We start from the raw sequence: 26,143 nt of genomic DNA, 5'->3' as shown, positions 1-26,143 counted from the left end.
GGTTCATTCTGAGGTTCTGGGAAGCTTCTGGGAAGGATTTGAGGCAGTGCCTGTCACACTGAACATCAGTGACTCCCAGGCTGAACCCCCCGGCCACAACACCTGCCCAGGTGAGCCCCCAGCAAACCCCAACCCTCCCCAGCCACACCCACCACTCCGGGAACCCACAACAAAGAAATCCCAAAAAAAGGCTCAGCAGAAAACCCACGGAGCCAGACAGGGGGGGCAGCAGAGCTGGGCTGGAGAAGGTCAGGGGGAAATGACAGCCATGGGAGGTAAACAGGATAAAACAGGGACTCACCTACTGTAAATGCAGGTGAAACCAGGGGGAAGAAATGCTGATGTCCAACTCCAGCTCAGAAGGCTGGATGATTTCTTTATTATAACTATGCTATAACACATCAATATACTATTTAAAGGAGATACTAAAACTACAAACCTACTTTTCTAACTACCAAATCTAACCCACTCACAACTCGTGCCCCTCTCTGAGAGTCCAGCCACAGGTGGGTTGGATTGGCCATCAGCTCAAACAATCCTCACCAGAATCCAACCAGGCAATCACCCCAGGTAAACAATTCTCCAAACACATTCCACGTGGGAAAAACAAGGAGCAGAAATAGAAATTGCTTTCTCTTTCTTTCTCTCTGTGCACCTCTATGAAAAATTCTGAGAGAGGGAAATGTGCTTGCCACACTCATCAGCCTCCAGGTTTTTTTTGGCTTCCCTTTCCCTCTCACTGGGGGGGATGCATTAAACATGGCCAGGGTCAGGTTTGGTCAGACTGCAGCACTGCGGGGTGGGGCAGCTCCTGCAACTCCACAGCTCAGGATGTTCCTGGAGACCCCACAGCTCAGGATCTGCAACCCCACAGCTCAGGATGTTCCTGCAGACCCCACAGCTCAGGATGTTCCTGCAGATCCCACAGCTCAGGATGTTCCTGCAGATCCCACAGCTCAGGATGTTCCTGGAGACCCCACAGCTCAGGATCTGCAACCCCACAGCTCAGGATGTTCCTGCAGACCCCACAGCTCAGGATGTTCCTGGAGACCCCACAGCTCAGGATGTTCCTGCAGACCCCACAGCTCAGGATCTGCAACCCCACAGCTCAGGATGTTCCTGGAGACCCCACAGCTCAGGATGTTCCTGCAGACCCCACAATTTGGGATCCCTCCTGCAGGTCCCAGCCCTCAGGGTCTGGATCGGCTTTAGGGTCCCTTCCAAACCTTTTCAGCTTCCCTGAGCCATTCCCAGACGGAAGCATCCCAGTATCCCCCAGCAGCAGACCCAAACTGGGAGCAGTGGAGTTGGGTGGGGCTCAGAACAACTTCCCAGGCCACAGCACCCCGGGATTCTGGGACAGAGCCGGGACTGCAGCAAGGGAATGGGAGAAGGGGATGAAAAAGCAAATAAAGATCCTAAACTGGGGCAGCTTCCCAGGGATGGCATTTCCTGGGATGTCCCTGGGGGCAAAAGGGGCAGCAGCCCACAAAGGATTCCTGCTGAGAGGCTTCACTTCCAGAGCAATACTCCCTTGCTTGGGGTAGGGATTCACATTCCAGAATAAAAACCTCTCTGTGACTGGAAATGAACCCACCAGGCTTCAGCCTGTCCTTGACGAAGAGATTTTGGGCTAAAATCCCGAAGTTTCCATCCAGCACGGCCCAGACAGAGAATGCTGCCCCTCATCCACCACTGCCTGCAGCTCCAGAAGGGGGAAAACACTTCCCTGGAAAACACTTTCCTGCCCAAATCCCTGGGTTTGGGGATGTGGCACCAGCAAACCTCGGGGGCTCCAGGGACTGGAGCTCGCTCCCAGCACAGGCCAGCCTCGTTTAATGCTCATTAACTGCCAGGGAGCAGGAGAGGAGCAGCAATGCCTTGCCAAAACCAGGGCTAATGGCACAGAACTTGGACCCCACAGTGGCATCTGCAGAGCCTTGGTGGCCCAAGGGTCCCCTCAGTGGCCACGGTCACTGAGGAGAAATTCCAGCAGCTGGCAGAACTCAGCCTCATTTGTTCCTGGATTTATTTTTCCCTCAGGAAACTCCCACAGGACAAATTTTTCAACCGATTTTTAGTTTTTTTGCCTTCCCAAGGATTAATTGGCTTGGAGCATTCCAGGCATTGCAGTTGGATGGGTTTGAGAAAGGAAGATGGATGAGGCACCACAGGAGCAGGGAGCGACAGAAACTCTGGGCAAGAGCCATGATCCCATCTGCAGCCCCATCCTCCTTTGGTTTTTTAAGGAAGGGGCTCTTTTTAGAAAGGCTTCTGGTGGAGGAACAGCTCAACCACATCCCAGATTTCCCCAGGATTTGGCTGAGCTGGGGGTTCAAACCCTGAGGAATCTGCAGTAGGATTTATGCTCAGGGTGCTGAGAGAAGTGAAGGACGCTGGACGGGCTCAGCCCAACCCCAGGTGTGAGCCAGGGGCAGCGATGTCCCCTCTGTCCCTGTCCCCAGCACCCAAAGCTCTGGCAGGGCATCCACATGGGATGGAAGTGTCCCCAGGAATGGGACAGTTTGGGGCCTTCCAGGGCAGGGAACAGAGCAGTGGCTGAGGGAGCTGGGAAGGGGCTCAGCCTGGAGAAAAGGAGGCTCAGGGGGCCCTGGTGGCTCTGCACAGCTCCTGACAGGAGGGGACAGCCGGGGGGGTCGGGCTCTGCTCCAGGGAACAGGGACAGGAGGAGAGGGAACGGCCTCGGGCTGGGCCAGGGCAAACAGCCACACCCAGGGCTAGGCTGGATATCTGGGAAAATTTCTTCCCTGGAAGCCCTGTCCAAGGGTGGAGTCCCCACCCCTGCAGGGATTTCAAATCCACCTGGATGTGGCACCTGGGTCGGGGCGGCCTCGGCAGTGCTGGGGATGGTTGGATTCCATGGGCTCAGAGGGCTTTTCCAACATGAACAATTCCAGAATATTGTTCCAGTTCTGCCCAGATTCAGGCTGGAGACCAAATCCCATGGGAAGGGTGGGGAGCCTTGAGCAGCTCCCAGATCTGCTCGAACACTCCCACAACCAAACCTTGGAGAGACAAATCCCTCCAAACCTCCTCCCCATCCAAGTCCTGACCTCCAGCTCAGCTTCAGCCACCCAGCTACAAAAAACAGGGCAGAGGCACAGCTCTGGAACGGCTCCTGTGGAAAACTGCAGGGAAAAGCTCAGGAATCTTCTCTGCCTGATGCCTTCAAAAATAATACCAACAAAAAAGCACTGCAAGTCTTCTCCAGGGTTGAAGATCAGCACAAACTCCAAGATTCCAGGTCAGCCTTTCCCCACATCTGTTCAGGGCTCTCAAACCAATCCCAGATTTATTTCCACCTGGACAGAAGTGGGAAAAATCCAGGTTCCAATAACTAGGAGAAGCAAAACCCCTCCCTTCTGCCCAAAAAATGTCCTCAGCTCTGCCAGCCCTGCAGAAATTCCCTGCACATCCCATTCTCCCAGCACTGGCTGTGCCATCCACGTTTCCATAAGTGTTAGAAAAAGACTTTACAGAGCTAAGATCTTCAGTGAACTTCCCTCCTGCCTATGAGAAGGGAAAATTCCAGATGAGAAATGTTCAGAATTTTTTAAAATCCCCAAAGGATATGGGTGTATTATAAACCCAAATTCAGCCACAGAACACCAAGGAAATGCCACCAAGCAGAGCACGGGTGCTTCCTGCCCATCAGTCCTGGAACCACCCACATTCCAGCCCTTTTCCCACCCAATGCCATTAAAAATGCAGCGTTTGGGCGCTGAGCTGCTGAGCTGTGGTGTTGTCGCTCCGAGGCCGTTCCAAGAGCTGCTAATTGCTGACAAGCTCATTACAAGATGAAAGCAGCAGGAGTGGAATGCTGGAATGTTTTCCTGCCTGTCTGCAGAGGGAACAGCTGGCCGCAAACCTCCAGCACTAATCCCATTAAACTAGAGCAAAAAATACTTCCAGCAATAAAAACAAAGCCCTTTGCACTCGCAGACTGGATATTCCCTCCTCCAGATCCATCAGCACTTAGATTTTCAGCTGTTTCCCTGCTGTGCTCAAGGCGAGATGGGGATTCAAGAGCTGAGCCCAGCAGGGAGGGAAAAGGAAGAGCAGTAGCAGGAAAAATAGGTAAGGTCACCCCGGTGTGGGACTGGGACCACTGGTGCCAGCTGCTGCTTTGGAGCCCTGTAATCCCAGCAAAGCCATTGCAGAAATCTGGGAGCTGGGTGGAGGCTGGACTTCACCTTGGAAATCTTTTCCAGCCTTACTGGTTCTGTGGTTTGATCTCTTTTTGCAAATTCTCTCGCTCAGTCCCTGCTCTTCGCTTTCCTCTGTCACAGGCAGGGGGGTCCAGCCTGTGTCAAGGCCAGGGAGGGACAGGAGACAGAAACCAGCCAAGCACCCCATCCAAACACTACCCAAACGTCACCCAACCCCATCCAAACCCACCCAAACCCATCAAACTCCATCCAACTGCTACCAAACATCACCCAACCCCATCCAAACCCATCAAACCCCATCCAAACCTCACCCAAACCCCATCCAAATCCATCAAACCCATTCAAACCTCACCCAAACCCATCAAACCCCATCCAAACCCCATCCAAATCCATCAAACCCATCCAAACCTCACCCAAACCCATCCAAACCCCACCCAAGCTCAGCCTGCTCCATCCACCCTTGGGAAAGCCCTTGGAGCAGTTTCCCACCCCCTGTGCCCCTGCTGCCACCCAGTCCCTGGGCAGTGGGACTTTGAGCCAGGCTCACACACAGGAGGAGCCCAAGTCCAGGCAGTGATAACAAAAATCCCATCAGCAAATCCTCACCTGGTCACCCCAAGCCAGGGCTGAGGCCTCTGTGGATCCCTTCCCCTACTTCACCCCAAGAGACTCCCAAGCTCTGCTGACCCAGCACTGACATCCACAACAACCCTTCTCCTGCTCCATCACACCCTGAGAATTTGGTGTTCCAGGCTCCTGGATCCTCCCTGCAGGGCTGGCATTGACAGGATTTGTTCCTGTGAGGTTTGAGCCAGGTCCTGCAGCCTCCAGCACCTCAGACCCTGCAGGGCAAGGACAGCCCAACGCCCTCCCTCACAGCCTTCCATGCAGCTGCTGCTGCTGCAACGCTGAAAAAAAACACCTGACAGCACTAAATCTGCACCAATTCCTACAGCAAGGGCACCAGAGAAAATTCCAAACGATTTACTCCAGAGGCAGAGCACAAACCACCCCACAGCTCATCCCAAAATCCTCCCAAAGCAGCAGCAGAGCCTCACGCAGGAGCAGCAGCCTCAGCTTTGCTCCTCGCATCGTTCCTCTGCTGCTTTTTGGTTTAACAGGTAAGGAAACAGGAGTCAGCAAAAGAGCCTGGGGTGGAACCCCAGCAGGATCCCACCCCTGCTCCATCGGGCTCAGGAGCTTGGACTGGGGCTGTCTCCCATCAGAAGGGAATTGCCCAGAGAAAGCAGGATGAAAATCAAGCATCCCCATCACTCATGAGCGCTGACGGCTCCTGAAGCACACAGGCTGCCAGACCTGGAGCATTCCTTGGGATTTCCCCTGCTCTGCTCAGCTGCTGGGAAACCAGGGTTTGAGGCACTGCTCCATCCAGCAGGGAGGTGACAGCAGACCCTGATCCTTCAGCTGCCAAAACGAGAGGTGAGGACCCAGCCACGGCTCTGCCACCCCAGTCAGCACCCGGCTTTGGAATCCCAAAATGCCCTGTCCCAGTCATCACCTGAGCGGGCACGGGGAGGGTCACACTGGTGTCCCTGGTGTCCGAGGCTGGTTCCTCTTCATCCCCACTGGAGCTCCCCTTTCCCAAGGCAGGGAGGGAATGAAGGCCAAAGGAGCAAAATCACTTCAAAAAGTGGAAAGGAAGCAAAATAAACTGGGATTTTCCACGGGAAGTGGCTCCCGTGCCTGGGATAACAAAGGATCCGAGGGGCTGGAGCCAGGCTGGCAGAGCTGGGGTGCTCACCTGGAGAGGAGAAGCTCCAGGGAGAGCTCTGAGCCCCTTGCAGGGCCCAAAGGGGCTCCAGGAGAGCTGGAGAGGGACTGGGGACAAGGCATGGAGGGACAGGACCCAGGGAATGGCTCCCACTGCCAGAGGCAGGGATGGATGGGATACTGGGAATTGGGAATTGTTCCCTGGGAGGGTGGGCAGGCCCTGGCACAGGGTGCCCAGAGCAGCTGTGGCTGCCCTGGATCCCTGGCAGTGCCCAAGCTCTTCACACCCACACAGCTTCCCTTCCCTACCAGCTCCATTTCCCAGTGCAGAATCCCAGGATCTCTGAGGCTGGAAAAGCCCTCCAGGATCACCGAGTCCCAGCTGTGCCTGATCCCCACCCTGTCCCCAGCCCAGAGACCTGAGTGCCACATCCAGGCCTTCCTTAGGGATGGACACTCCAAACCCTCCTGGGCAGCCCCTGCCAAGGCCTGACCCCCTGTTCCATGGGGAAATTCCTGCTGGTGTCCACCCTGACCTGCCCTGGCCCAGCCTGAGGCCGTTCCCTCTCCTCCTGTCCCTGTCCCCTGGAGCACAGCCCGACCCCCCCGGCTGTCCCCTCCTGTCAGGAGCTGTGCAGAGCCACCAGGGCCCCCTGAGCCTCCTTTTCTCCAGGCTGAGCCCCTTCCCAGCTCCCTCAGCCTCTCCTGGGGCTCCAGCCCCTCCAGCTCCTTCTCCTTTAGAAAAGCCCAAACGGAAGCAGGATTTGGGGTGGGGCCATTACAAGATTATCCTGGGACTCCAATCCCCCTGGGCTCTGGCATCCCCCAGCACTGGAGGTTTAAAGCCAGCACTAAGGACATTTGAAAATCTCTGATGTCCTTTTACTCTAAATCCATAATCCTTACACCATCAAGGAAAGCTTGGAAATTTCATCAGAAGCAGTGCCCAGGCCGGAGGCCAAACACAAACAGCTCAAAAAATCTTCAACCAGCTTAAAATTGTATTTTTTTCTCAGACTTCAGCCAACCCTCATGATGTGGGGCTGCTGAACCCCTCGGTGTCACAGCCCCCTCTCCTGAGGCATGCAGGTAATCCCACAGGGAGCTGATCCCACACCAAGTCCCAGCTCTGGAAAAGCCCCAAGAGCTGCCACTCTGCATGCTGTCGAGGCATCTCCTTCCCACACTGGATTATCTTTTGCAGGATGTGGCAGATCCCAAATCAGGACTCATTCCAAATAAAACCTCCCCAGCCTTGGGAAGGCAGATGGGGCAGGGAAAAGGGACCTGGAATTTCCCCCATCACAAATTAACTGCTAATGATGGCTTCATTGGGGGGATCAAACTCTGCTGAACAGAAATCCCCTCCTGTGCCAAGTGAAAGCTGAACACTGACTCCATGAGGGAAAGGCCTTTGGAAAACCAGGAATATTGATGTGAATACAGAAACACGAGGGTTCCAAATCCCCTTCTCATCCCACAGCCAGAAACCCCCCAAAACAGGGGAGCACCAGGAGCTGAGGTGGATTCTGTCCAAGTAGCTGTCACAGGACACTGAGAATTCAGGAATCTCCCAGCCCAGCCAGGAGCTTTATTCCCACCTCTCCCAATGGCTCCTCTATTCAAGGACCTTGGAGCCACTGGAATTATTTTAACTCAATGAATTTGGCACACAAAAGGTAAAGCCAGGTTAATGGGCATGAGCAAGAAAGGGATGGGAAGTGTCCAGTGCTTGGAAAAATCCAAGGCAGAGGAGATTCTGGGGAGAAGGAGAGAGAAAGGGAATTTCAGGTGGAAGGGACCTATAAAAACAATCAAATCCCAAGGGGCACACCTGGAGCTGGGAATCCTGGAAAGCCCATCCCATGGGCCCCATTCCTGTCCTCACTCCTGTGGCACAAAGCCCCAGGGAAGCCTCTGTCCTGCAGGGTCAAGGCAAACAGCATCGGGCTCAGGCAGGTCCCACTCCCACTGCCTGGGACTGGATTTCAGTGTTTAGGAGAGAGCAGGGAGCAGAGAGCACAGCCCTGACACAGCTCCCCTGGGCAGGGGAGGGGACAGCTGTGTCCCCAAATGTGGCAGCAGCTCTCTGACCACAGAGACAAACAGACCTTTCCCAGGAATTGTTCTGGGGAAGCCTGTGAGAAGATCAGAGAAAAGAATGAGAAACAATTCTTATCTTCACTTGCTGCACCCGGTATTGTGAACGTGTGGAATGTGTTATGGAGATTTTTTACCAAAGGGTGGTTTTTAATTAGCCAGTGGTGATGGTGTTTGGACTGGAGGACCAGTTAGGTCCAGGTGTATCGTAACTGTCTATAAAAGCAATGGGTTCCTGAAGAGAGATACAGATTATTGCTCAGCCTTCTGTGAATCATGGAGTCAATGCCAATCATTGCCTGGCCAGGGGCTGCCACGACACCCAAACCCCACACAGGAGGCAGGGAGGGACCATGGGTGACTCCAACCCCCAGGAGAAACCTGAGGGGAGGGAAGGGCTGAGCTGAACAGGGATAAAGACAAGGGGACAAAGTTTGTGAGGGTGAAAGGAAAGTGGCCTTTCCAGAGGAAAGCAGGGAGCTTGGGAGGATCCCTGGCGGATCCTCACTGGAATGTGCTGGTGAGTGTGGATAGAACACCAGGAGCTGGACCCAGCTGGAACCCCAAGTGTCACAAATCACCCAGGACTGCAGGAGGCTTCCAGAGGGGTAAGATCTGGCTGCAGGCACCACCAGAACACAGAGACTGATGGCTTTGACATCCTAGTGTTTGGATAGTGTGGGAAGCTGGGATTGTGGGAACAGCGCCAGGATCTGCCACCTCCAGACGGGATTTTCAGGATTGTTTCCCAGGGAATGACTTGGGCAGGGCAGTGCCTTCTGCTCCAGCACTCTTTGAAGGAAGAAATTTGGGCATTCAGCTGAGTTTGGAGGGCAGGAGATGCTGATGGAGCAGGGAACAAGCTGGAAAGCTGAAGTGGAATGCTGGGAGCAGTTGCTCCAGCACAGGGAGCTGCTCCCAGCATTCCCATCCCTTATCCCAGATATAGCAGGAAGGAACCAGAGGGGGAAGATAATTTTCCCCCTCAGAAAATCCATTGCCATTCCAAAATATTCGTTATAAAGTTCTAGCCACCTGTGGGAATGCTGTGTTGGTGCATTCCAGGGCGTTTGCCAGGCTGCTTTCCTGCTGCACAGCCCACTTCCACCATTTTGGAGGCATCTGGGAATTGCTACAAAATTCAGCAAAGCAAGAAGGTCTAAGAGAGATGGAATTCCTCCCTGTGAGGATGGGCAGGCCCTGGCACAGGGTGCCCAGAGCCACTGGGGCTGCCCCTGGATCCCTGGCAGTGCCCAAGGATTATCCTTTGTAGGATGTGGCAGATTCCAAATCAGTAGTCATTCCAGATAAAACCTCCCCAGCATTGGGAAGGGGAGATGGGGCATTGGAAAGGCTGGACATTGGAGATTGGAGCAGCCTGGGACAGTGGAAGGGGTCCCTGCCATGGCAGGGATGGCACTGGGTGGGCTTTAGGGTCCTTTAAGGTCCTTTCCAACCCAAACCACTCCATGATCTCATTTCCCCACCTGCCCCCCCAGATCCCTCCGAGCTGTGCCAGGTTTGTTTGGAGCTGCAGGAACAGAATTCCATGGACAAGTTGCTGATCCTTCTGTCCCTGCCTTCCACCTGAGTGCTGGGAGCACTGAGCCGTGAATTCCAGGAGAAAGATGGGATCATTCCTGGCAGGAGCATGTGCTGGCAGCCCAGCAGGATCTCCATGCCCACAAGGAGCCACTTTGGATCACTCCATACATTTATTACAAAACCAGGAGCCAGTTCCCCACCATGGCTTTCCCCTGGTTTCAGCTGCTGAAGGGTTTTTAAAGGGAAAAAGGAAAAAAAATCCCAAACCACCCAATCCCAAGCCTTTTACAATCATTTAATCCAACTTTTCCCCAACCCTGAAGCCAGGAATTCCTGCCTGGGAATCACAGTTAATTGGATTATAATGGGCCATTCCTCCTGATTTAATAAAGCAGAGGAGAATTGGGATGGCAGCAGTGTGCTCCGAGGATTGGGAACAGCTCCAGTTCCTAATTTACATTCCAAATGTCAAGCTCCAGGGGTTCAGGGAGGAAGTTTGCCTAGAATTTGTTTTATTCCAGCAAGAAATGATAGAATTGGGAAAAGAGGAGTGGAACAATCCATGGGGAAAAAAATCCTGTCCCCACTGCTTGAAATTACAGGGGGAAAAGGAAAAAAATGAGAGAATGAGAACTCCCAGAGGGAACTGAACAGGCTGTGTAATCCCAGGGGTTTGGAGGGAGGGCATTCCCTGGCTTCGGCAGGAGAGAAATGCACAGCCCTCATTCCCAAGCACATCAGGGTGGATGGGTGATTTCCCAGAGAGAGGGGCTGAAAAAAGGGAAGCAGGGAAGGGTGGAAGTGCTGGAAAGGGCCAGGAAGGGCCATGGAGCAGGAATGCAGGAAAAATGGGAATTCCAACATCAACCAGCCCTGCTGGAAGCCCTGAGCACACCTGGGCTGGGCAAGTTTTGGGGGACAATTCCCACCTTGGGAGCTGAGGCTTCATTTTTAAAGCCTGGGATTTAGGCAGGATTTTCCCAACCAGTGCCTGGCCCCACAGGAGTCCCTACAACGGGACAGAGGGGATCCCCCATCCCAAAAGGCATCCCACCATCCTAAAGGGCATCCCACCATCCTAAAGGGCATCCCCCCATCCCAAAGGGCATCCCCCATCCCAAAGGGCATTCCACCATCCCAAAGGGCATCCCACCATCCTAAAGGGCATCCCCCATCCCAAAGGGCATTCCACCATCCCAAAGGGCATCCCACCATCCTAAAGGGCATCCCCCATCCCAAAGGGCATTCCACCATCCCAAAGGGCATCCCACCATCCTAAAGGGCATCCCCCCATCCCAAAGGGCATCCCTGCATCCCAAAGGGCATCCCCCCATCCCAAAGGGCATTCCACCATCCCAAAGGGCATTCCACCATCCCAAAGGGCATTCCCACCATCCTAAAGGGCATCCCCCCATCCCAAAGGGCATTCCACCATCCCAAAGGGCATTCCCCCCATCCCAAAGGGCATTCCCCCCAACCCAAAGGGCATTCCACCATCCCAAAGGGCATTCCCCCATCCCAAAGGGCATTCCACCATCCCAAAGGGCATTCCCCCCATCCCAAAGGGCATTCCCCCCAACCCAAAGGGCATTCCCACCATCCCAAAGGGCATTCCCCCCATCCCAAAGGGCATTCCACCATCCCAAAGGGCATTCCCCCATCCCTGTATCCAGGCCAGTTCCAGCTTGGCCTCCTGCATGGACAAGGAATGAGAGATCAGCCCTTGGATCCATCCAGATGCAAAACATCTGGACAAGCAGCAGCTCCCAGGCAGGCTGAGCCCTTTCCAGGATAAATAACCCAGAGGAATCCCTGTCTGTGCCCCAGGAGAGGAGCTGCTGCTCCAGACAAGAATCCAGCAGCTTCCCTCCATCCCAGCTCATGGAAAATCTGCAGCCAGGATGGGAAAAGCAAGCACAGGAGAAAAAGTTCATCCCAGTTCCAATTTTATCCCTCCTGCTGGGAAAAGGAGTGGCTTCCACAGCCAGCCTGGGATGCTGCAAGGCCCTGCTGGCACCATCAGTGCTCCCAGTGGGAACAGCCTCCAATGGCCCAGGGAATTCAAGATAAATGACAGGATGGGGAAAACATGGCCAAAAGGGAAAAAGCTCCAGTGGGAACAAACTCCGGGGATTTCAGGACAAATGGAATTACCCTGAACTGCAGCAGAGGGAAGGGCAAACCCCACAGCCTCAGGCTCCCGAGGGAACAAACACAGGGGCACTGGAAGCCCAAATCCCACTGATCCCCACCCTGCACCCCTGGATTTCCTTCCCCTCCCCACAGCAGTGTCCCACGGCAGCTCCATTCCAGGAATTCCCACTCTCATTTCCTGCCAGGAATGAGAGGGAATTCCTGAATTCCCTGCCCGACGTGGCACTGTTGGGAGGTGGTCCCATGCAGATCATGGAGCAATTTGCAAACATTAATTAAGCCCTGGCAGCATCCCAGAGTGGGCGGGGACTGTAACCGTGTCTTTAATTACATTAATTCTGCTCAGGGTCGGCAGTAATTATCAGGAACCTATTCCACAACTCAAACAAACCCATGGTGACAATTGCACCTTCAGCACCTGGAATCCCCTGGATGGATGGATGGATGGATGGACGGATGGATGATGGATGGATGGATGATGGATGGATGGATGGATGATGGATGGATGGATGGAGGATGGATGATGGATGGATGGAGGGATGGATGATGGATGGATGGAGGATGGATGGATGATGGATGAAGGATGGATGGATGGATGATGAATGGATGGATGGATGGATGGATGGATGGATGGATGATGGATGAAGGATGGATGATGGATGGATGATGGATGGATGGATGGATGGATGGATGGATGGATGGATGGATGGATGAAGGATGGATGATGGATGGATGGATGGATGGATGGATGAATGGATGGATGATGGATGGATGGATGGATGGATGATGGATGGATGGATGGATGGATGGATGGATGATGGATGGATGGATGAATGGATGGATGGATGGATGGATGGATGAATGGATGGATGAATGGATGGACGGATGGATGATGGATGGATGATGAATGGATGGATGGATGGATGTGGATGGATGATGGATGATGGATGGATGATGGATGTGGATGGATGGATTGACATATGGAATAAATGGATGGAAAAGATAAAAAAAAAATCACAACAAAGTCCTGCTAAAAATCCCTCCTCTTCCTGCAGTTGGATGCTCCTCTCCCAAAAACTCCCATCTCTCAATTCCCAAACACTCCCATCCCTCCACTCCAGAAAAACCCCTGCTCAAGAAAAGGGGTTTGGTCTGTGCTCCAGCCCAGGCCAAAACTGGGAGCAGCTCCTGGAGGAAGTGGCCAAACTCAGCTGAATCCTTTCCTCATGGAAGTGATATTTCTCCTGTCCTGCCAGAAATCAAAGGTCCCACATTCAAGGTGAAGTGAGGAGTTGGATTCATGGATTCTTGTGGATCCCTTCCAGCCTGGGACAGTCTGTGAATCCAGGAAAATTCCCACCCCAGAATCCTGCAGAGACATTGGTAAAACCACCAGGGGTGCAGAATTCCAACAGCTGCCTGCACCTAGATCTGCACCTGGATCCAGAGGCACTGGGACACCAAGTGTGGGATGCAAAGGAGCCCAGCCCTGTTGTCCCCAAGTTCTGTGGGATTTGCACTCCTGACTGACTCCCTGCACAGCCACACATCCCCAGCAGCTCTGTCCTGCTGCAGGCCAGTGAGGCCAGGGTCCCCTCCTGCAGCTGGGACGTTCCTGGCCACATCTGGAGGGAGCTTCCCAGGAGATCACTCAGTCCTCTGAGGAGATGGAGCTGCTGGAGCTGTTTCCAGAGGAGACACAGAGCCACTCCAGGACTGAGCCCCTTGGAGCCAGGCTGGGAGAGCTGGGGGTGCTCACCTGGAGAGGAGAAGCTCCAGGGAGAGCTCAGAGCTCCTTGCAGGACCCAAAGGGGCTCCAGGAGAGCTGGAGAGGGACTGGGGACACGGGATGGAGGGACAGGACCCAGGGAATGGCTCCCACTGCCAGAGGCAGGTATGGATAGGATATTAGGAATTGGGAACTGCTCCCTGGGAGGGTGGGCAGGCCCTGGCACAGGGCTGTGGCTGCCCCTGGATCCCTGCAGTGTTCAGGGTTGGATGGGGCTGGCAGCAGCCCAGGACAGTGGGAGGTGTCCCTGCCATGGCAGGGGTGGCACTGGGGGGAAAGAAGCCCCCAGCAGCCCAGGCCCTGCTGCTGCCCACCTTTCCTTGCTCCATGGATCCCTTTGGGATCCCTGCAGCTCTGGCAGGGAGGGGCAGCTCTGGAACCCCTGGTCTTTGTCCTTCTCCCACAGCTTCTGGCCCCTCTCAGGACCCACCAGGTCAGTGCCAAACTTATCCCTGTTTTCAGCCCCAGACCAAGACAAGTCCAAATCCCCTCAGCACCCAACTCTGGGGGAGATCAGGAATTGGGGTCAGAGCAGGTGACCCCAAACCCACAGGGAATCACCCCAAACCCTTCAGCCCATCCCTCACAGACAGCTTTGCCTGGGGCAGCACTTGGCATAGCCCACCCCAGATTCCTCCTTGGATTCTGCCACCAGGAACCCACAATCAGCAGGATTCCCTCAGGATGGGAGAACAGGCCTTGGTTTCACAGTGATCCCAGGCTGAATCCAACTAGCCCCAGGCAGTTCCCTAAAATGGCACTGGGACAATTTGGGAGCACATCCAAGGCTCCAGCCCCACATCAGCACCATTAAACACCACCCACACCCCTTCCAAAGGCAACATCACCCCCAAGCCAGAGCTTTGTTTGGAAGTGAAGCCAAAAATAAAGAATTAAAATAAAAATATGAGAGAATAAAGGTGGAAAAGGGAATTGCATAAAACAGTTTGTGGGTGGGTGAGGAAAATCCCCCATAAACAACCCTACATCCTGAAATTCCTCTGCAATTAATTGTGGTGGTGGTAATTAAGGTGCTTGCAGCTGTTCCAAGCTGGTGGCACAGAATTCCTGTTTCACACCAAACCCAGGGCTGAAATGTCCCATTCATTTAGTGGGATAAGGCTGAGCCTCACCCTGGACACAGGGGATTCTCTGCTGAGGAAACCACAATTACAGCCCCACCTGAGGGATGTGTCAGCAATATTCATCAGATTTTCAGGCAAACACACAGGAATATTTTTAAAAAGCAGCACTGAGGTCTCTGTGCAGCTGCCACCCCATAAAGTCCCTGCTCTGGGGAGAAATTAAATGGTTTAACAAAAAAAAACCAAAAAAACAAAGAAAAACAAAAAAAAAAAAAAAAAAAAAAAAAAAAAAACAAAAAAAAACCTGAGCAAATCAAACCACAAGCAAGTATTGACTGCAGAACCTTTGGAACACCCCAGAAATCCAAGGATTTTGTGAAGGATGGGACCAAACCCTGCCACCCCTGCCAGCACAACCCCAGCGTCCCCACAGCTCCCCAGGCAGAGGCACAGGTGACAATTTGATTTGGGGAGTTATTAAATCAGGAGATCATTAACCCTAAACCCCAGCCCACGAACAGACCCCAGGATGTTGGATCCACTCATTAATTTCTCAGGATGAAAAATCCTAGGAAGGAAGAAATCAATGAGCACAGGACAGGGCAACCAAGATAAATATTCCAGAGACAAAGAGCTCAGAGGAATAAATCAACCCCAAATCCAGGGAATGCAAAGCAGAGCAGCATCCACTTAATCCTGAGCCTCAGCTCCTCCCAGACAGGGCCACTCCAGGGAAAGCAGGTCCTCACTCACTGAACTGCCCAGTCTGGCACTTGGATTTGGAATTTGGGGAAGTTTTGAAGGACAGGAGCTGCTAGGTGCTTCCTTCCCTTAGAATCAGCATGTGAGCATTTGGAAAGGTTGGATTTATCCGGCTCAAAGCATTCATGGATGGTTTTGCCCATCCCTGGCAGTGCCCAAGGCCAGGCTGGATGGGGCTTGGAGCACCCTGGGATGGTGGAATGTGTCCCTGCCCATGGAACTGGGCTTTAAGGTCCCTCCCAACCCAAACCATTCCAGGATTCTTGGATAACCACCCCAACAGCCCAGCTTCAGGTCCAGCCTAAAATAAGTAAAGTCACACATTGGCTAAGGACAGGAGACTCCATCTGATCCATGAACAAATCCTCAAACTTCTGGAAAACATTGACAGGGACAACAAACCCCTCCTGGAGCAGGCTAGGAAATAATCCAGACCTGAGCCCTCCTAAATGGAATAAATCCAATGGGATCATCCCAGACCTGCAGCCCTGAGCTCCAAAGATCAGTGCAATCCCATATTTCCATTTATTAAGGAAAAAAAACAACACTTCCCACACTGTTGGGGTTGCTGGACTCATTCCCCAGTGTCCTCTTCCTTTTCCATGTCACCCACAAAACCCAACACCCTCTGCCCCCACGGTTTGGAGGGGCTGGGAGGAGGAAATCTCCTGTGGGAGATTGGTTGGGAGGAGAGGGAATGTCTTGGAGGAGCTCCAGGGCAGAGCTGGAAGCACTCACAGGACAGCACCTCCATCCCAGAGCCCCTTTGCTCTGCTCCACATGTCAGCCAGGACCCCTTTGCTTCAAATCCCCTCTGCTTTGGGCTTTTGGGGGTTTTACACAGGAAAGCCTCATCTCCCCCTGGTCTTTTGGCACAGAAGATGCTCTTGGAGCACCCGAGCATGTCTAAAACCCGCAAATTTCTCTTGACACCCCCATTTATTCCATTTGCATTTATCTTTTCACACATCCTGCCTCATACCTGTGCCCAGCTCACACCACAGGATTTTCCTGCCTCTCCTTGGGGTCCTCCCACCGAATCCAGGAAGCGAAGCAGACGCTCCAAGTACCCCAGACCCCAGGGGCTGCCCCAGGCTCAGCCCCACAGGAATCCCCAGCCCCGGGTGTGGCACCTCCATCCCTCAGACACACCCAGGGAGGGCAGTGCCCTGTCCTGAGCTCTCGGGACACTCCCGACCCCCGGGAACTTGTTCCCAGCACCTCCCCAGCGAACACCTCTCGGCACCAGGGGTTCCCAGGTGGAGAAGCTCCTCAGCCTCCCCTCAAGGACAAGGCAGAGGTCACTGCCCTGCTCCTTCAGGCAGGAGGAGGAGGGACGTGCCGGGACACAGGGAGGTGGCAGCGAGCCCCGTCACCTGCCGCAGGCAGGGAAAGCAGATCCAGCCGGCTCCTGGCACACGGACTCCCCTCTGCCTCCAGCCTGGAGCCACACAGACCCTTTGGGATGGGAAGGATGTTTTCCCCGTTTCCTCAGCTGAGCAGTGCCCTCAGTGCTGTGAGCTCCCAGGGATCACACCCCCGATTCCTCCCTCCCAGCCTCGGGAAGCAGCTTCTGGGACCTTTCCAGGATGGCTGGAGGAGACCCCGCTCCTCAGCACCGTGGTGGCTCCGGCAGCAGCTGCAGAGCCGGGAATGCTCAATTTCCTCCCGGAGAAACTCCTGCAGCAGTCCCAGAGCAGCCCTCGGCTGTGCAGCCACAGCAGCACTCCAGGATTTATCCTGGCCGGGACAACGGGAACCTCTGCCGGGTTTTCCGCACCCTGGAGGAACGAGGGGCTCGGTAAAAGCGCGGTCAGCCCCTCCTGGCACCGGCCAAACACCAGCAGATCCCACCCTGGCACCCGGGAGGGGGAGGCAGCTTTTCCCCACCGCCCACTGCCTGTTCCTCTGTAATTCCCGAATCTCCTCGTACCACGGCATGGGATTGTCCTGCTGGAAAGGGCCTGCCCCCAAATCCCGTTTTATTTCTGATTTCCCCCCCTCAGCTGTGCCGCTCCTGCTCCTGTTCGCAGCAGCAGCTGCTGCCTGCACAGCCGGGGCAGCTCCTCCATCCCGAGGGGAGTCCCTCCCTCCTCCCCTTCAGCGTTCAGCGGCTGCCGTGACAAGCCCAAAGGGCCAATTCCGTCTGATTTCCAGGCTGCATCCCAGGCAGAGCCGGAATTCAGCTCCTCCGGCGCACGCAGAGTTTGCTCTGTCCCCACAGACCCCACTGACCCCTCTGTTCAGTCACAGCCGCCCCTCGTGCTGCCCGCAGACATCAGAGGAGCGGAATATTCCAGCACCAGCAACATCCCGCCGCTCCCGGGGATGCTTCACGTGGCTCTGGCTCCAGCTCTCACCCAGTCTCCTCCCAACACATCAGAGCTCCCAACAGTCCCACCGGGATCTTCCCAAGCGGGGATCCCGCTCCTGGCGGTTTGTAAAGCCCTGCCCCGAGTTTTGGGGTTGATCCCAAACCCCGCTGGTTAATCAGGTCTCAAACACCTTTCGGATCAGTTCGGCTCAGCAAAGCTCCGCATCCCAAAGCACTCCAGGGTGCACAACGCCCACGGCCCCAAAGGAGCAGCTCCAGGGACTCCCGGGGTTGCACGGGGAGCCGAAGGGGACCGGACAGAGCGGGGGCCGGACACAGCGGCATGGGCAGGGCTGGGCCGGACCGCGCTGCAGACACGGCTCACCTGGGGGACCTCGGCTCGGACAGGGATAAAATCTGGGTGCGACTACGCTGGGAGCAACGCGGAGCGTGGGAAGGCAGCGGCGGGGATGGTGCAACATTAATTTAATTATTTCTGATAACACCCAAGGCAGCAGCCAGCCCCTCACACGCCAGACAGTCATCCCCAGACCAGAGAGCATCACTTCGAGCCGGTGGAAAAAACAGCGAGAGGGAAAGGGCTCGGTGGGCAGCGACCCGCAGGGAGCTCCCGAGGGGCTCCCGGGCCGGGGGGACCCTGCCCGGCCATGCGGAACCTGCCGGACCCTCCGGAATCTGCCGGACACACCGTGACCCTCCGGAACCTGCCGGACACACCGTGACCCTCCGGAACCCTCTTGGACCTCTGCGACCCCGGAGCGTTCGGGTACCGCGGGCAAACGCGCAGCGAGCGGCGGGGCCGGGAGCGGGACACGGACCGGAACCGACACCAACCAGGAGTCCCTTAAACCGACATCAGCCAGGGGTGCCCTTGGACCGACACGAACCGGGGACAGGGACTGGGGCCAACAGGGGATCCTGGGGATCCAGGGGACCACGACCCGGGGATCCCTCGGACCGAGAGGAGCCGCAGACACGAACAGAACCGACACGATCCGGGGGTCTCTTGGACCGACTCGAACCGGAACACGGACCAGAACCGACACGACCCAAGCGGCCCCGGACAGGAGCCGAGAGCAGCCGGGGCTGCCGGCGCGCACTCACCGCGGAGAAGTTGTGCGGGCCGCAGAGCTCGCCGCGGTACTTGCAGGACAGCAGCATGTCCTCCAGCTGGTGGCCCAGGCGGTCCATGAAGTCGGCGCTGATGCCCTCGTAGTGGCGGGGCGGCAGAAAGAGGCGGAAATCGGCCAGTTTGGCGAACCAGCGCAGCCGCGCCTCGTCGGCGCGCAGCAGCTCGGTGAGCAGCGGCCGCGCGGTGCGGTTGGGCAGCAGCAGCCCCAGCCAGTGCCCCGCGTAGTACAGGTCGCCCTTGGAGAGGCGAGGGAAGCGCAGCGGGTTGTTGTTGCACAGCGTGACGGCGGGGAAGGGCAGCTGGCGGCTCCACTCGGTGCGCACGCGGGTGTGCGAGGGGAAGGCGAGCCAGTGCAGCAGGCGGTCGGAGGACCAGGCCAGCAGCAGCCCCAGCGCCGTGCAGAAGGCGAGCACCCAGAGCGCCCGGCGCGCCGGCGCCGCCCGCGCCGAGCACATGAGGCGCAGCCCGTGCAGCCGAGTGCGCAGCGCCGGCGCCCGGCGCCCCCGCGCCATGGGCGCTCCCCTCCTCCTCCTCCTCCTCCCGCCGCCGCTCGTCCTCCTCCGGGCCGGGCTCAGGGCGAGCAGCGCCGCGCCATCCCCGGGCCCCCCGCCGGCTGCGGCCCCGAGCGGCGGGGGCAGCGCCCGCGGGCGGCCCGCGGCCCCGAGCTGCGCGGCGGGCGGCAGTTCCGGCAGCGCGGCATGCCGGGCCCGGGGCCACCGGGGCCACCGGCGCCGCCCGCCCCCGTCCCTGTCGCTGCCCCTGTCCCTGCCCGGCCGCGCCGCTCACATCCCGCGGTACCGCGCCCCGCCCGACACCGACACCGAACGAGCCCCGCCGCGACCCTCCCGGGCTCCGACCCCGCGGACCCCGGGACCCCGGTGGGGGAGAGCGCTGCGGGACCCCCGCGCTACCCCCGCCCCGCGCCCGCCCGCCCCGCGCCGCGCCCGCCCCGCGCTGCCATCGGCGAGCGCTCCGCCGGGCGCGCCCCGGCCGCGGGCAGCGCGCGGCGGCGGCAGCTGCAGGAGGAGGAGGCTGAGGAGGAGGAAGAGCGGGACGAAGCTTCCCGAGGTGCCAGTCCCGGCCGCTCGGCGCTCGGGAGGCGGAGGGAGCGATGCCGGGCGCCGATCGCGCTGCTGCTTTCCCGGAGTAGCCCCCCGCTCCTCCTCCTCCTTCTCCTCCTCCTCCTCCTCCGCCCCCCGTTATCCCCCGGCTGCCGCCGGCCCCGGCCCCCCCGCTGCCTCCTCCCTCCTCCGGCAGGAGTTTGTTTTTCTGCTTTTCAGCAGCCCCGGGGGAGAACATAATATCAAGAAAAGCCGGGGGTAACGGAGGCGAGGCTCGCAGCGGGCTCCGTGCGGCCGCTGCTTTCTGGGGAGGGGGGATGGCTTTGGAGGAGGCTCCGGGCTCTCTGCTCTCCGTGGCGAAGCTGCTCCCCGCGCCTCGGCTCCCATGGAACGAATGGGAAAGGGAGAAACGCGTTCCGGGAAGCATCGCCCCCGCCCCTCGCTGCCCCTGTGCCCCTCACCCCGAGCCTGCGGAGCCCTCTGGGGTCAGGGGCTCCTCCTGCCCTGATCGGACACCGAAAAAGCCCCTTTCCCTTAACAGCCTGTGCGACGGGAATAACTCGGCATGTGGATTGGCATCTCCTCGGGATTGCTGAGCTCGGATCTCTGCGAGCGGCTGCCGTTACCTTCATTTTGCTTTCAAACAGAACCGAGAAACATTCCTCTAATTGTGTCCAATTAAGCTGTAAGTGCCGGTAACTGCTCCGAATCCCCTCTGATATATATATATATATATATATATTTTTTTTTTTTTTTCCCACGGAATTAATTTTCCCTGTGCATTTGGAGCCGTATATTTTTACCCAATAGATGGAGTCGTTACAGCCTGGTTCTCTCCAGCATCTCTCGGCCAGCTGCTTTTTTTATTGTGGCAAAGCTGCGAAGGTGCAGCAGCCCCGGCCTGGGGGGCAGCCAGCCCAAAATCGGAGACACGGGGGGAAACGGGACAGGGAGGCTGAGCCTGTGCCCTGCAGGGTGGGGGCGGTGGCAGCAGCACAAACATTGCGTGAGCTCAGCCAGGTGCCCTCACACAGCTCGGGTGGTTTTTCCCGAGCTCGGGAGCATTTTCCCATTTTTTAGCACTGCTCGTGAGCAGCAAATCCTTCCCAACACCCCAGCACCGGCCGTGACCTTTCGGAAGCGAGTGGGAAGAGGCCAGCAGTTCCCGAATCCATTCCAGCGGCATCTCTTGCAGCTCTGGGAGCCTCTGCTGCCGTTTCCCCAGGGGATCCCGGCTCCTTTTTCCCTGCCGCCTGTTGAAAGCACTGGGAGTTTTTCCCCTTGGCTCCCTCTCAGGATAATCAGCATCCCAAGTGCTTCCCCACCAGGTGGCCCGGGGCTGTTTTATCCATGATTTATTGCCACAAACCCAAGGAAATAAAAGGTGCCCGACTATAAACATCGTCCCGAGTTCCCTCCCTCTCCACGCTCATCCCAGCCCTGTGGCACAGCCGGGCCGGGCCGCGTTCCGTGGGGGGAAAGCCCAGCCCAGCACTGGTCTCGCTTTCAGCTCTTTCTCTTCTCCAAAAGGTTTTTCACTTTTTTTTTTTTGGGGGGGGCAGGTGCACCCTGGCAAAAGGGGCTTGTGAAGGAAAGAGCAGTAGGTTTGCATGGGAAGCAGCTTTTTCCTTAAATCCATTCCAATGATCCACTCGTATCTCCTTGAATTTTTAGAGGGAAGCAATTTTTCTTAATTAGCTGGCAACAGCTGATGGCAAAGGGCAGTGGGATGGCCAAGGCCAACTGGAGCTGGAATCCAAAAGGTTCCCCATGAAAACCAAAGTCAAAGCCAAACCAAACCTGACAATAAAATTCCAAGGTATCACCTGGTGGGACATCACCCTAGCCTTTGCAAATTCTCTCCATGTTTTCAGTGATTTGGGAAAGCAGCTCATTCCCTGCATCCGAGCCCTGGGTAATTCCTCAGGCAGCCACAGCAGCTTAAAAGCTGATTGGACCTAATTAAGTCAAATAAGAAATAATAGGGCTGATCCAGAAATACTGCTAATTAACCAACAAGTCGTTTGAAAATTATCCCTTGAGCTGGGAGGAAAATGGATTTGGGATTCCGTAGTTTGGGATACTTGACAAATTCAGTGAATTATTGTGGGGGAATTCCACCATTCCCTCCCCAAAACATCCCCTGTGTGCCCCTGAAAGGGGACGGGAAGACAACTATTTGGAAGTTGTTCCAAACAAAACCTTTGGCTTCTTTTGAAACTTCATTTTCACCTCAAACATCGACCTAGGTGAAGACGAAAAGGATTAAAGAAAAGCTTGAAATCCCCTGGAAAGGAAATCATAAAACTTTGTTCTGCTGGGTAGTATCAGTATTAGTATTAGTATTGGTATTAGTATTAATATTGGTATCAGTATTAGTATTTATCCTGGAAAGGAGCAAAGGGAGGGAGGATCCCACTCCAAACTCCTCTCTCCAGACTCACAGGGTGACTGGAGCCCCTCCCCTGGCCACGCTCCCCTCCTGTGCCCACTGGAGCATCCCAGGGAATTGATGGGATTTATTCCCTTGCTCTCCTGAGCTGTTCCTGCTGGGTGAGTGGGCAGCAGATTTATCCCTGGTTTTGTCCACTGGGATTGGCCCCAGCCATGGAGGAGCTCTGGGACATCCTTTGCTCTGCTGAGCTTTTAGGGACCAGAAGCAGGGGGAGAAATTACAGGGCTGGGGTCAAATGGGGCAGGATGGGACTTGGATTTTGGGAAACAATTCTTCCCTGGGAGGGTGGGGAGGCCCTGGAATTCCTGCAGAGGCTGTGGCTGCCCCTGGATCCCTGGCAGTGTCCCAGGCCAGGCTGGACCTTGGGCTTGGAGCAGCCTGGGACAGTGGGAAGTGTCCCAGGGCTTGGAACTGGGTGGGCTTTAAGGTCCCTCCCAACCCCAGCCATTCCAGGATTCCCTGAAAGGCCCCTTGTCCCCAGGCAGGGGGCTCAGGTCCCATTGGGCTGGGAATGGGATCCCTTTTCCAGCACAGAAACATATCCAGGGGCAGGAGCAGAGCCTGGCACCACTGGGCACAGCTGGGCACAGCTGGATTGCCCATCCCACAGAACCCTGCCTGGGCTGAGCCGGGCTTTGGGACCCAAGGAGCCCCTGGGGACGGGTGTGACCCCACAATCCCTGGGGACGGGTGTGACCCCACAATCCCTGGGGACAGGTGTGACCCCACAGCCCCTGGGGACGGGTGTGACCCCACAGCCCCTGGGGACGGGTGTGACCCCACAATCCCTGGGGACAGGTGTGACCCCACAGCCCCTGGGGACGGGTGTGACCCCACAGCCCCTGGGGACGGGTGTGACCCCACAGCCCCTGGGGACGGGTGTGACCCCACAATCCCTGGGGACAGGTGTGACCCCACAGCCCCTGGGGACGGGTGTGACCCCACAATCCCTGGGGACGGGTGTGACCCCACAATCCCTGGGGACAGGTGTGACCCCACAGCCCCTGGGGACGGGTGTGACCCCACAGCCCCTGGGGACAGGTGTGACCCCACAATCCCTGGGGACAGGTGTGACCCCACAGCCCCTGGGGACGGGTGTGACCCCACAGCCCCTGGGGACAGGTGTGACCCCACAGCCCCTGGGGACGGGTGTGACCCCACAGCCCCTGGGGACGGGTGTGACCCCACAGCCCAGGGTGTCAGGGCAAAATGAGCCTTAAATGTGTTCTGCAAGCCCCAAACCTTCCAGAAAAATTCCCTGCTCTGCCCAAGCCCTGCAGAAACATTTCCTGCTGGAGCCACCGTGGAACCAGAAAGGCACAGAACACTTGGAAATTGGGGTTTCCATGGAAGCCACCACTCGGCCCTAATTCCAGCCCTGCTGCCTCAGATCCCACAGAATGTGAGATCCCACCCAGAGCGACCCAGGGCAGCAGAGCTGTGGGGAGCCCCCAGAAACATCCAAAGGGGGCTGTTGCTGTTTCCCTTGGGTTTGTTTCATTTTTCATGCAAATAAATTAAATAAATGCTTGGGCTTCCAGCTGGGAAATTCTCCCAAGGAATTGAGAGAATTTTGAGGGCTGCAGGGGTTTGGGGCTGTTTGTTTTGAATGCAGGGAGGTGAAATATTCCATCTGTACCAAAATATTGGGAGCACATAAATAATGCCAGGATTTCTGCAGGGAGATGAAATATTCCATCCATACCAAAATATTGGGAGCACATAGATAATGCCAGGATTTCTGCATCTGCTGCTTCACCCCAGCAGCACCAGAGGAGTAAAAACGTTTGGATTTCATAACCCTGCTCCAAAACAAAACAAAAAAAAAAAAAAAAAAAAAAAAAAAAAAAAAAAAAGGGAGACTTTGGATGTCTCGTTTCCAGGGCCTTGTGTGTGTTTAAAAGAAAAAACCTGGGAGAGATCAAACAAATGCCCAAGTGAGCCGAGGTGTGGCTGCTCCTGTGGGAATTACACTGGGAATCCCAGCGTGGGGAAGGGAGATGAAGTGGGATGTTCCAGGCTTGCACAGAAGGATCAGTTGGGAAGATTTCAGGAGCCACATCTTGGCTGGGCTGCGGACCCTGCCCGTGGGGGATCCTCATCCCTGCACATCCCAAAGGGTTTAATCCTCCTTCCTCCCAGTTTTTGGAGGGGACATGTTGCTGATCCAGGGGTTTAATTTGGGAATCAGCTGTGGATAGGAGGTCCTGTCCTGTGCCACACGTGACAGGGCTGTCACATGGCCTTTAATTAGCGGGGTCTGCTTTAATTGGCATTTTCTAGCAGAGCCATTATTCCTGGCCTTCCTTAAAGGAATAAAAGGCTAATCCATAAATAAATGTGTTTATAGAGATAGATATTTAAATATCCCCTTCTTTTCCTTCTGCAGGTAGGGAAGAGGAAGGATTTGGGTCTATTTTAAGCTCGCAGCTGGCATCCTCCCAATTATCTCCCCCTTTTCCCCCCCATTTTCCATTTCACTGCCAAAGAAGTGAGGGGAGGAGATGAAACAAATGAAAACACCTCTGGATTTGGGAAGGATGGATTGAACAGGATTTCTTTGGAGCAAATTAAACAGCGAAGTTCTTATGGCCTCTTCCTTTCAAATTCCTTCATTGCCATCAGGAATGGGGCACCCTGGACCTGCCAATGCCCAGCTCAGCTCTGCCCCCATGCTCTCTGTGGATTTTGGTGGCCCCAGGGCTGGCCAGCAGCTCCCTCCATCCCTGGGTCCCCAAAATTCTGTCCAGAGGTTAAAACAGGTCATGGAACGGTTTGGGTTGGTTTGGGATCTTAAATCCCCTCGAGTGCCACCCCTGCCGTGGCAGGGACACATCCCACTGTCCCAGGCTGCTCCAAGCACTGTCCAGCCTGGCCTTGGGCACTGCCAGGGATCCAGGGGCAGCCACAGCTGCTCTGGAAATTCCATCCCAGCCCCTCCCCACCCTCCCAGGGAGGAATTCCCTTCCAACATCCCATCCAGCCCTGCCATTCCCTGTGTCCTGTCCCTCCATCCCGTGGGACAGTGAAGGGACACAGCCAGGTGAGGTGATTGGTGCCCCATCCCTGAGCTTTTGGGGCACTTCTCCCCTTCCCTGGCCCTGCTAGAATGATCCTGGATCCAGGCAGCCCGAGAGGAAAAGGTAAAAGAACAGCTTTGAAAGGAGCCCTGAAATGTGCAGGGAAGGGGGATCCATGGGACACATTCAGAGGCTGGGAAATGAATCCATCTTCAGGAGGACAAAGAAGATTTGAGTATTGAATATTGAATATTGAATATTGAGTATTGAATATTGAATATTGAATATTGAATATTGAATATTGAATATTGAATTTTATCTGTTTTCTGCCTCTTAGACACACAGATTATTCCATTTTTTTCCCTGAAACTCTGAACTTCAGAGCCTGGGTGTTTTCTGCTCCTATTTATTTTCCTTTTCCTTTTTCCCCAGTTCCTGAAGGGCTGGAATTTGCTGGCAGCTCCTGGCTGGGGGAGCTCCTGTTTTGGCTGCTGAGGGGCTGCAGGGAGGGGCAATGCTCTCCTGCTTCCCTTGGGAGTTCAGCCACACCCCAAGGCTTTTCCTGCTCCATGGCTGGCACCACTGGAGATGTTTTGCTTTAATTAATAAGGAATCTTGGGAAGGAAAAACTTCCTGAGCTCATTTTACTGTTCAGAGCTGGCTTGTTCAAGGCTTTGGTCCTGAGATGTGGATGGGAGCTGATCCATATGGGATTGGGCACCTCCTACACCTTTATATGGGATTGGGCATCACCTTCATTTGGGATTAGGCATCACTTACACTT

The 26,143-nt window shown here is 55.7% G+C and overlaps 2 protein-coding genes across 5 annotated transcripts in view; both read right to left on the bottom strand.

Annotated features, from left to right (window-relative positions):
• LOC137486713 (acid-sensing ion channel 2) overlaps positions 1 to 26,143 on the bottom strand; it is a 429,682-nt gene that overhangs the window by 57,411 nt on the left and 346,128 nt on the right. Inside the window, exon 1 of one of the 3 annotated variants that reach the window (XM_068212175.1) lies at positions 18,796 to 19,741. The exons of the other annotated variants lie outside the window; for them this stretch is intronic. Within the exon in view, the coding sequence (XP_068068276.1) occupies positions 18,796 to 19,335 (540 nt within the window). The 5' untranslated portion in view covers positions 19,336 to 19,741. Of the gene's footprint in view, positions 1 to 18,795; positions 19,742 to 26,143 lie in introns of those variants that run through there. 3 annotated transcript variants of the gene reach the window in all.
• The window catches only part of FTSJ3 (FtsJ RNA 2'-O-methyltransferase 3), a 295,974-nt gene that overhangs the window by 114,780 nt on the left and 155,051 nt on the right, over positions 1 to 26,143 (bottom strand). The window lies entirely within an intron of this gene.

Source organism: Anomalospiza imberbis, chromosome 22 (assembly GCF_031753505.1).
Source record: "Anomalospiza imberbis isolate Cuckoo-Finch-1a 21T00152 chromosome 22, ASM3175350v1, whole genome shotgun sequence".
In the NCBI taxonomy this organism is placed as follows: Eukaryota; Metazoa; Chordata; class Aves; order Passeriformes; family Viduidae; genus Anomalospiza; species Anomalospiza imberbis.
This window is presented reverse-complemented; position numbering and strand designations above follow the sequence as displayed.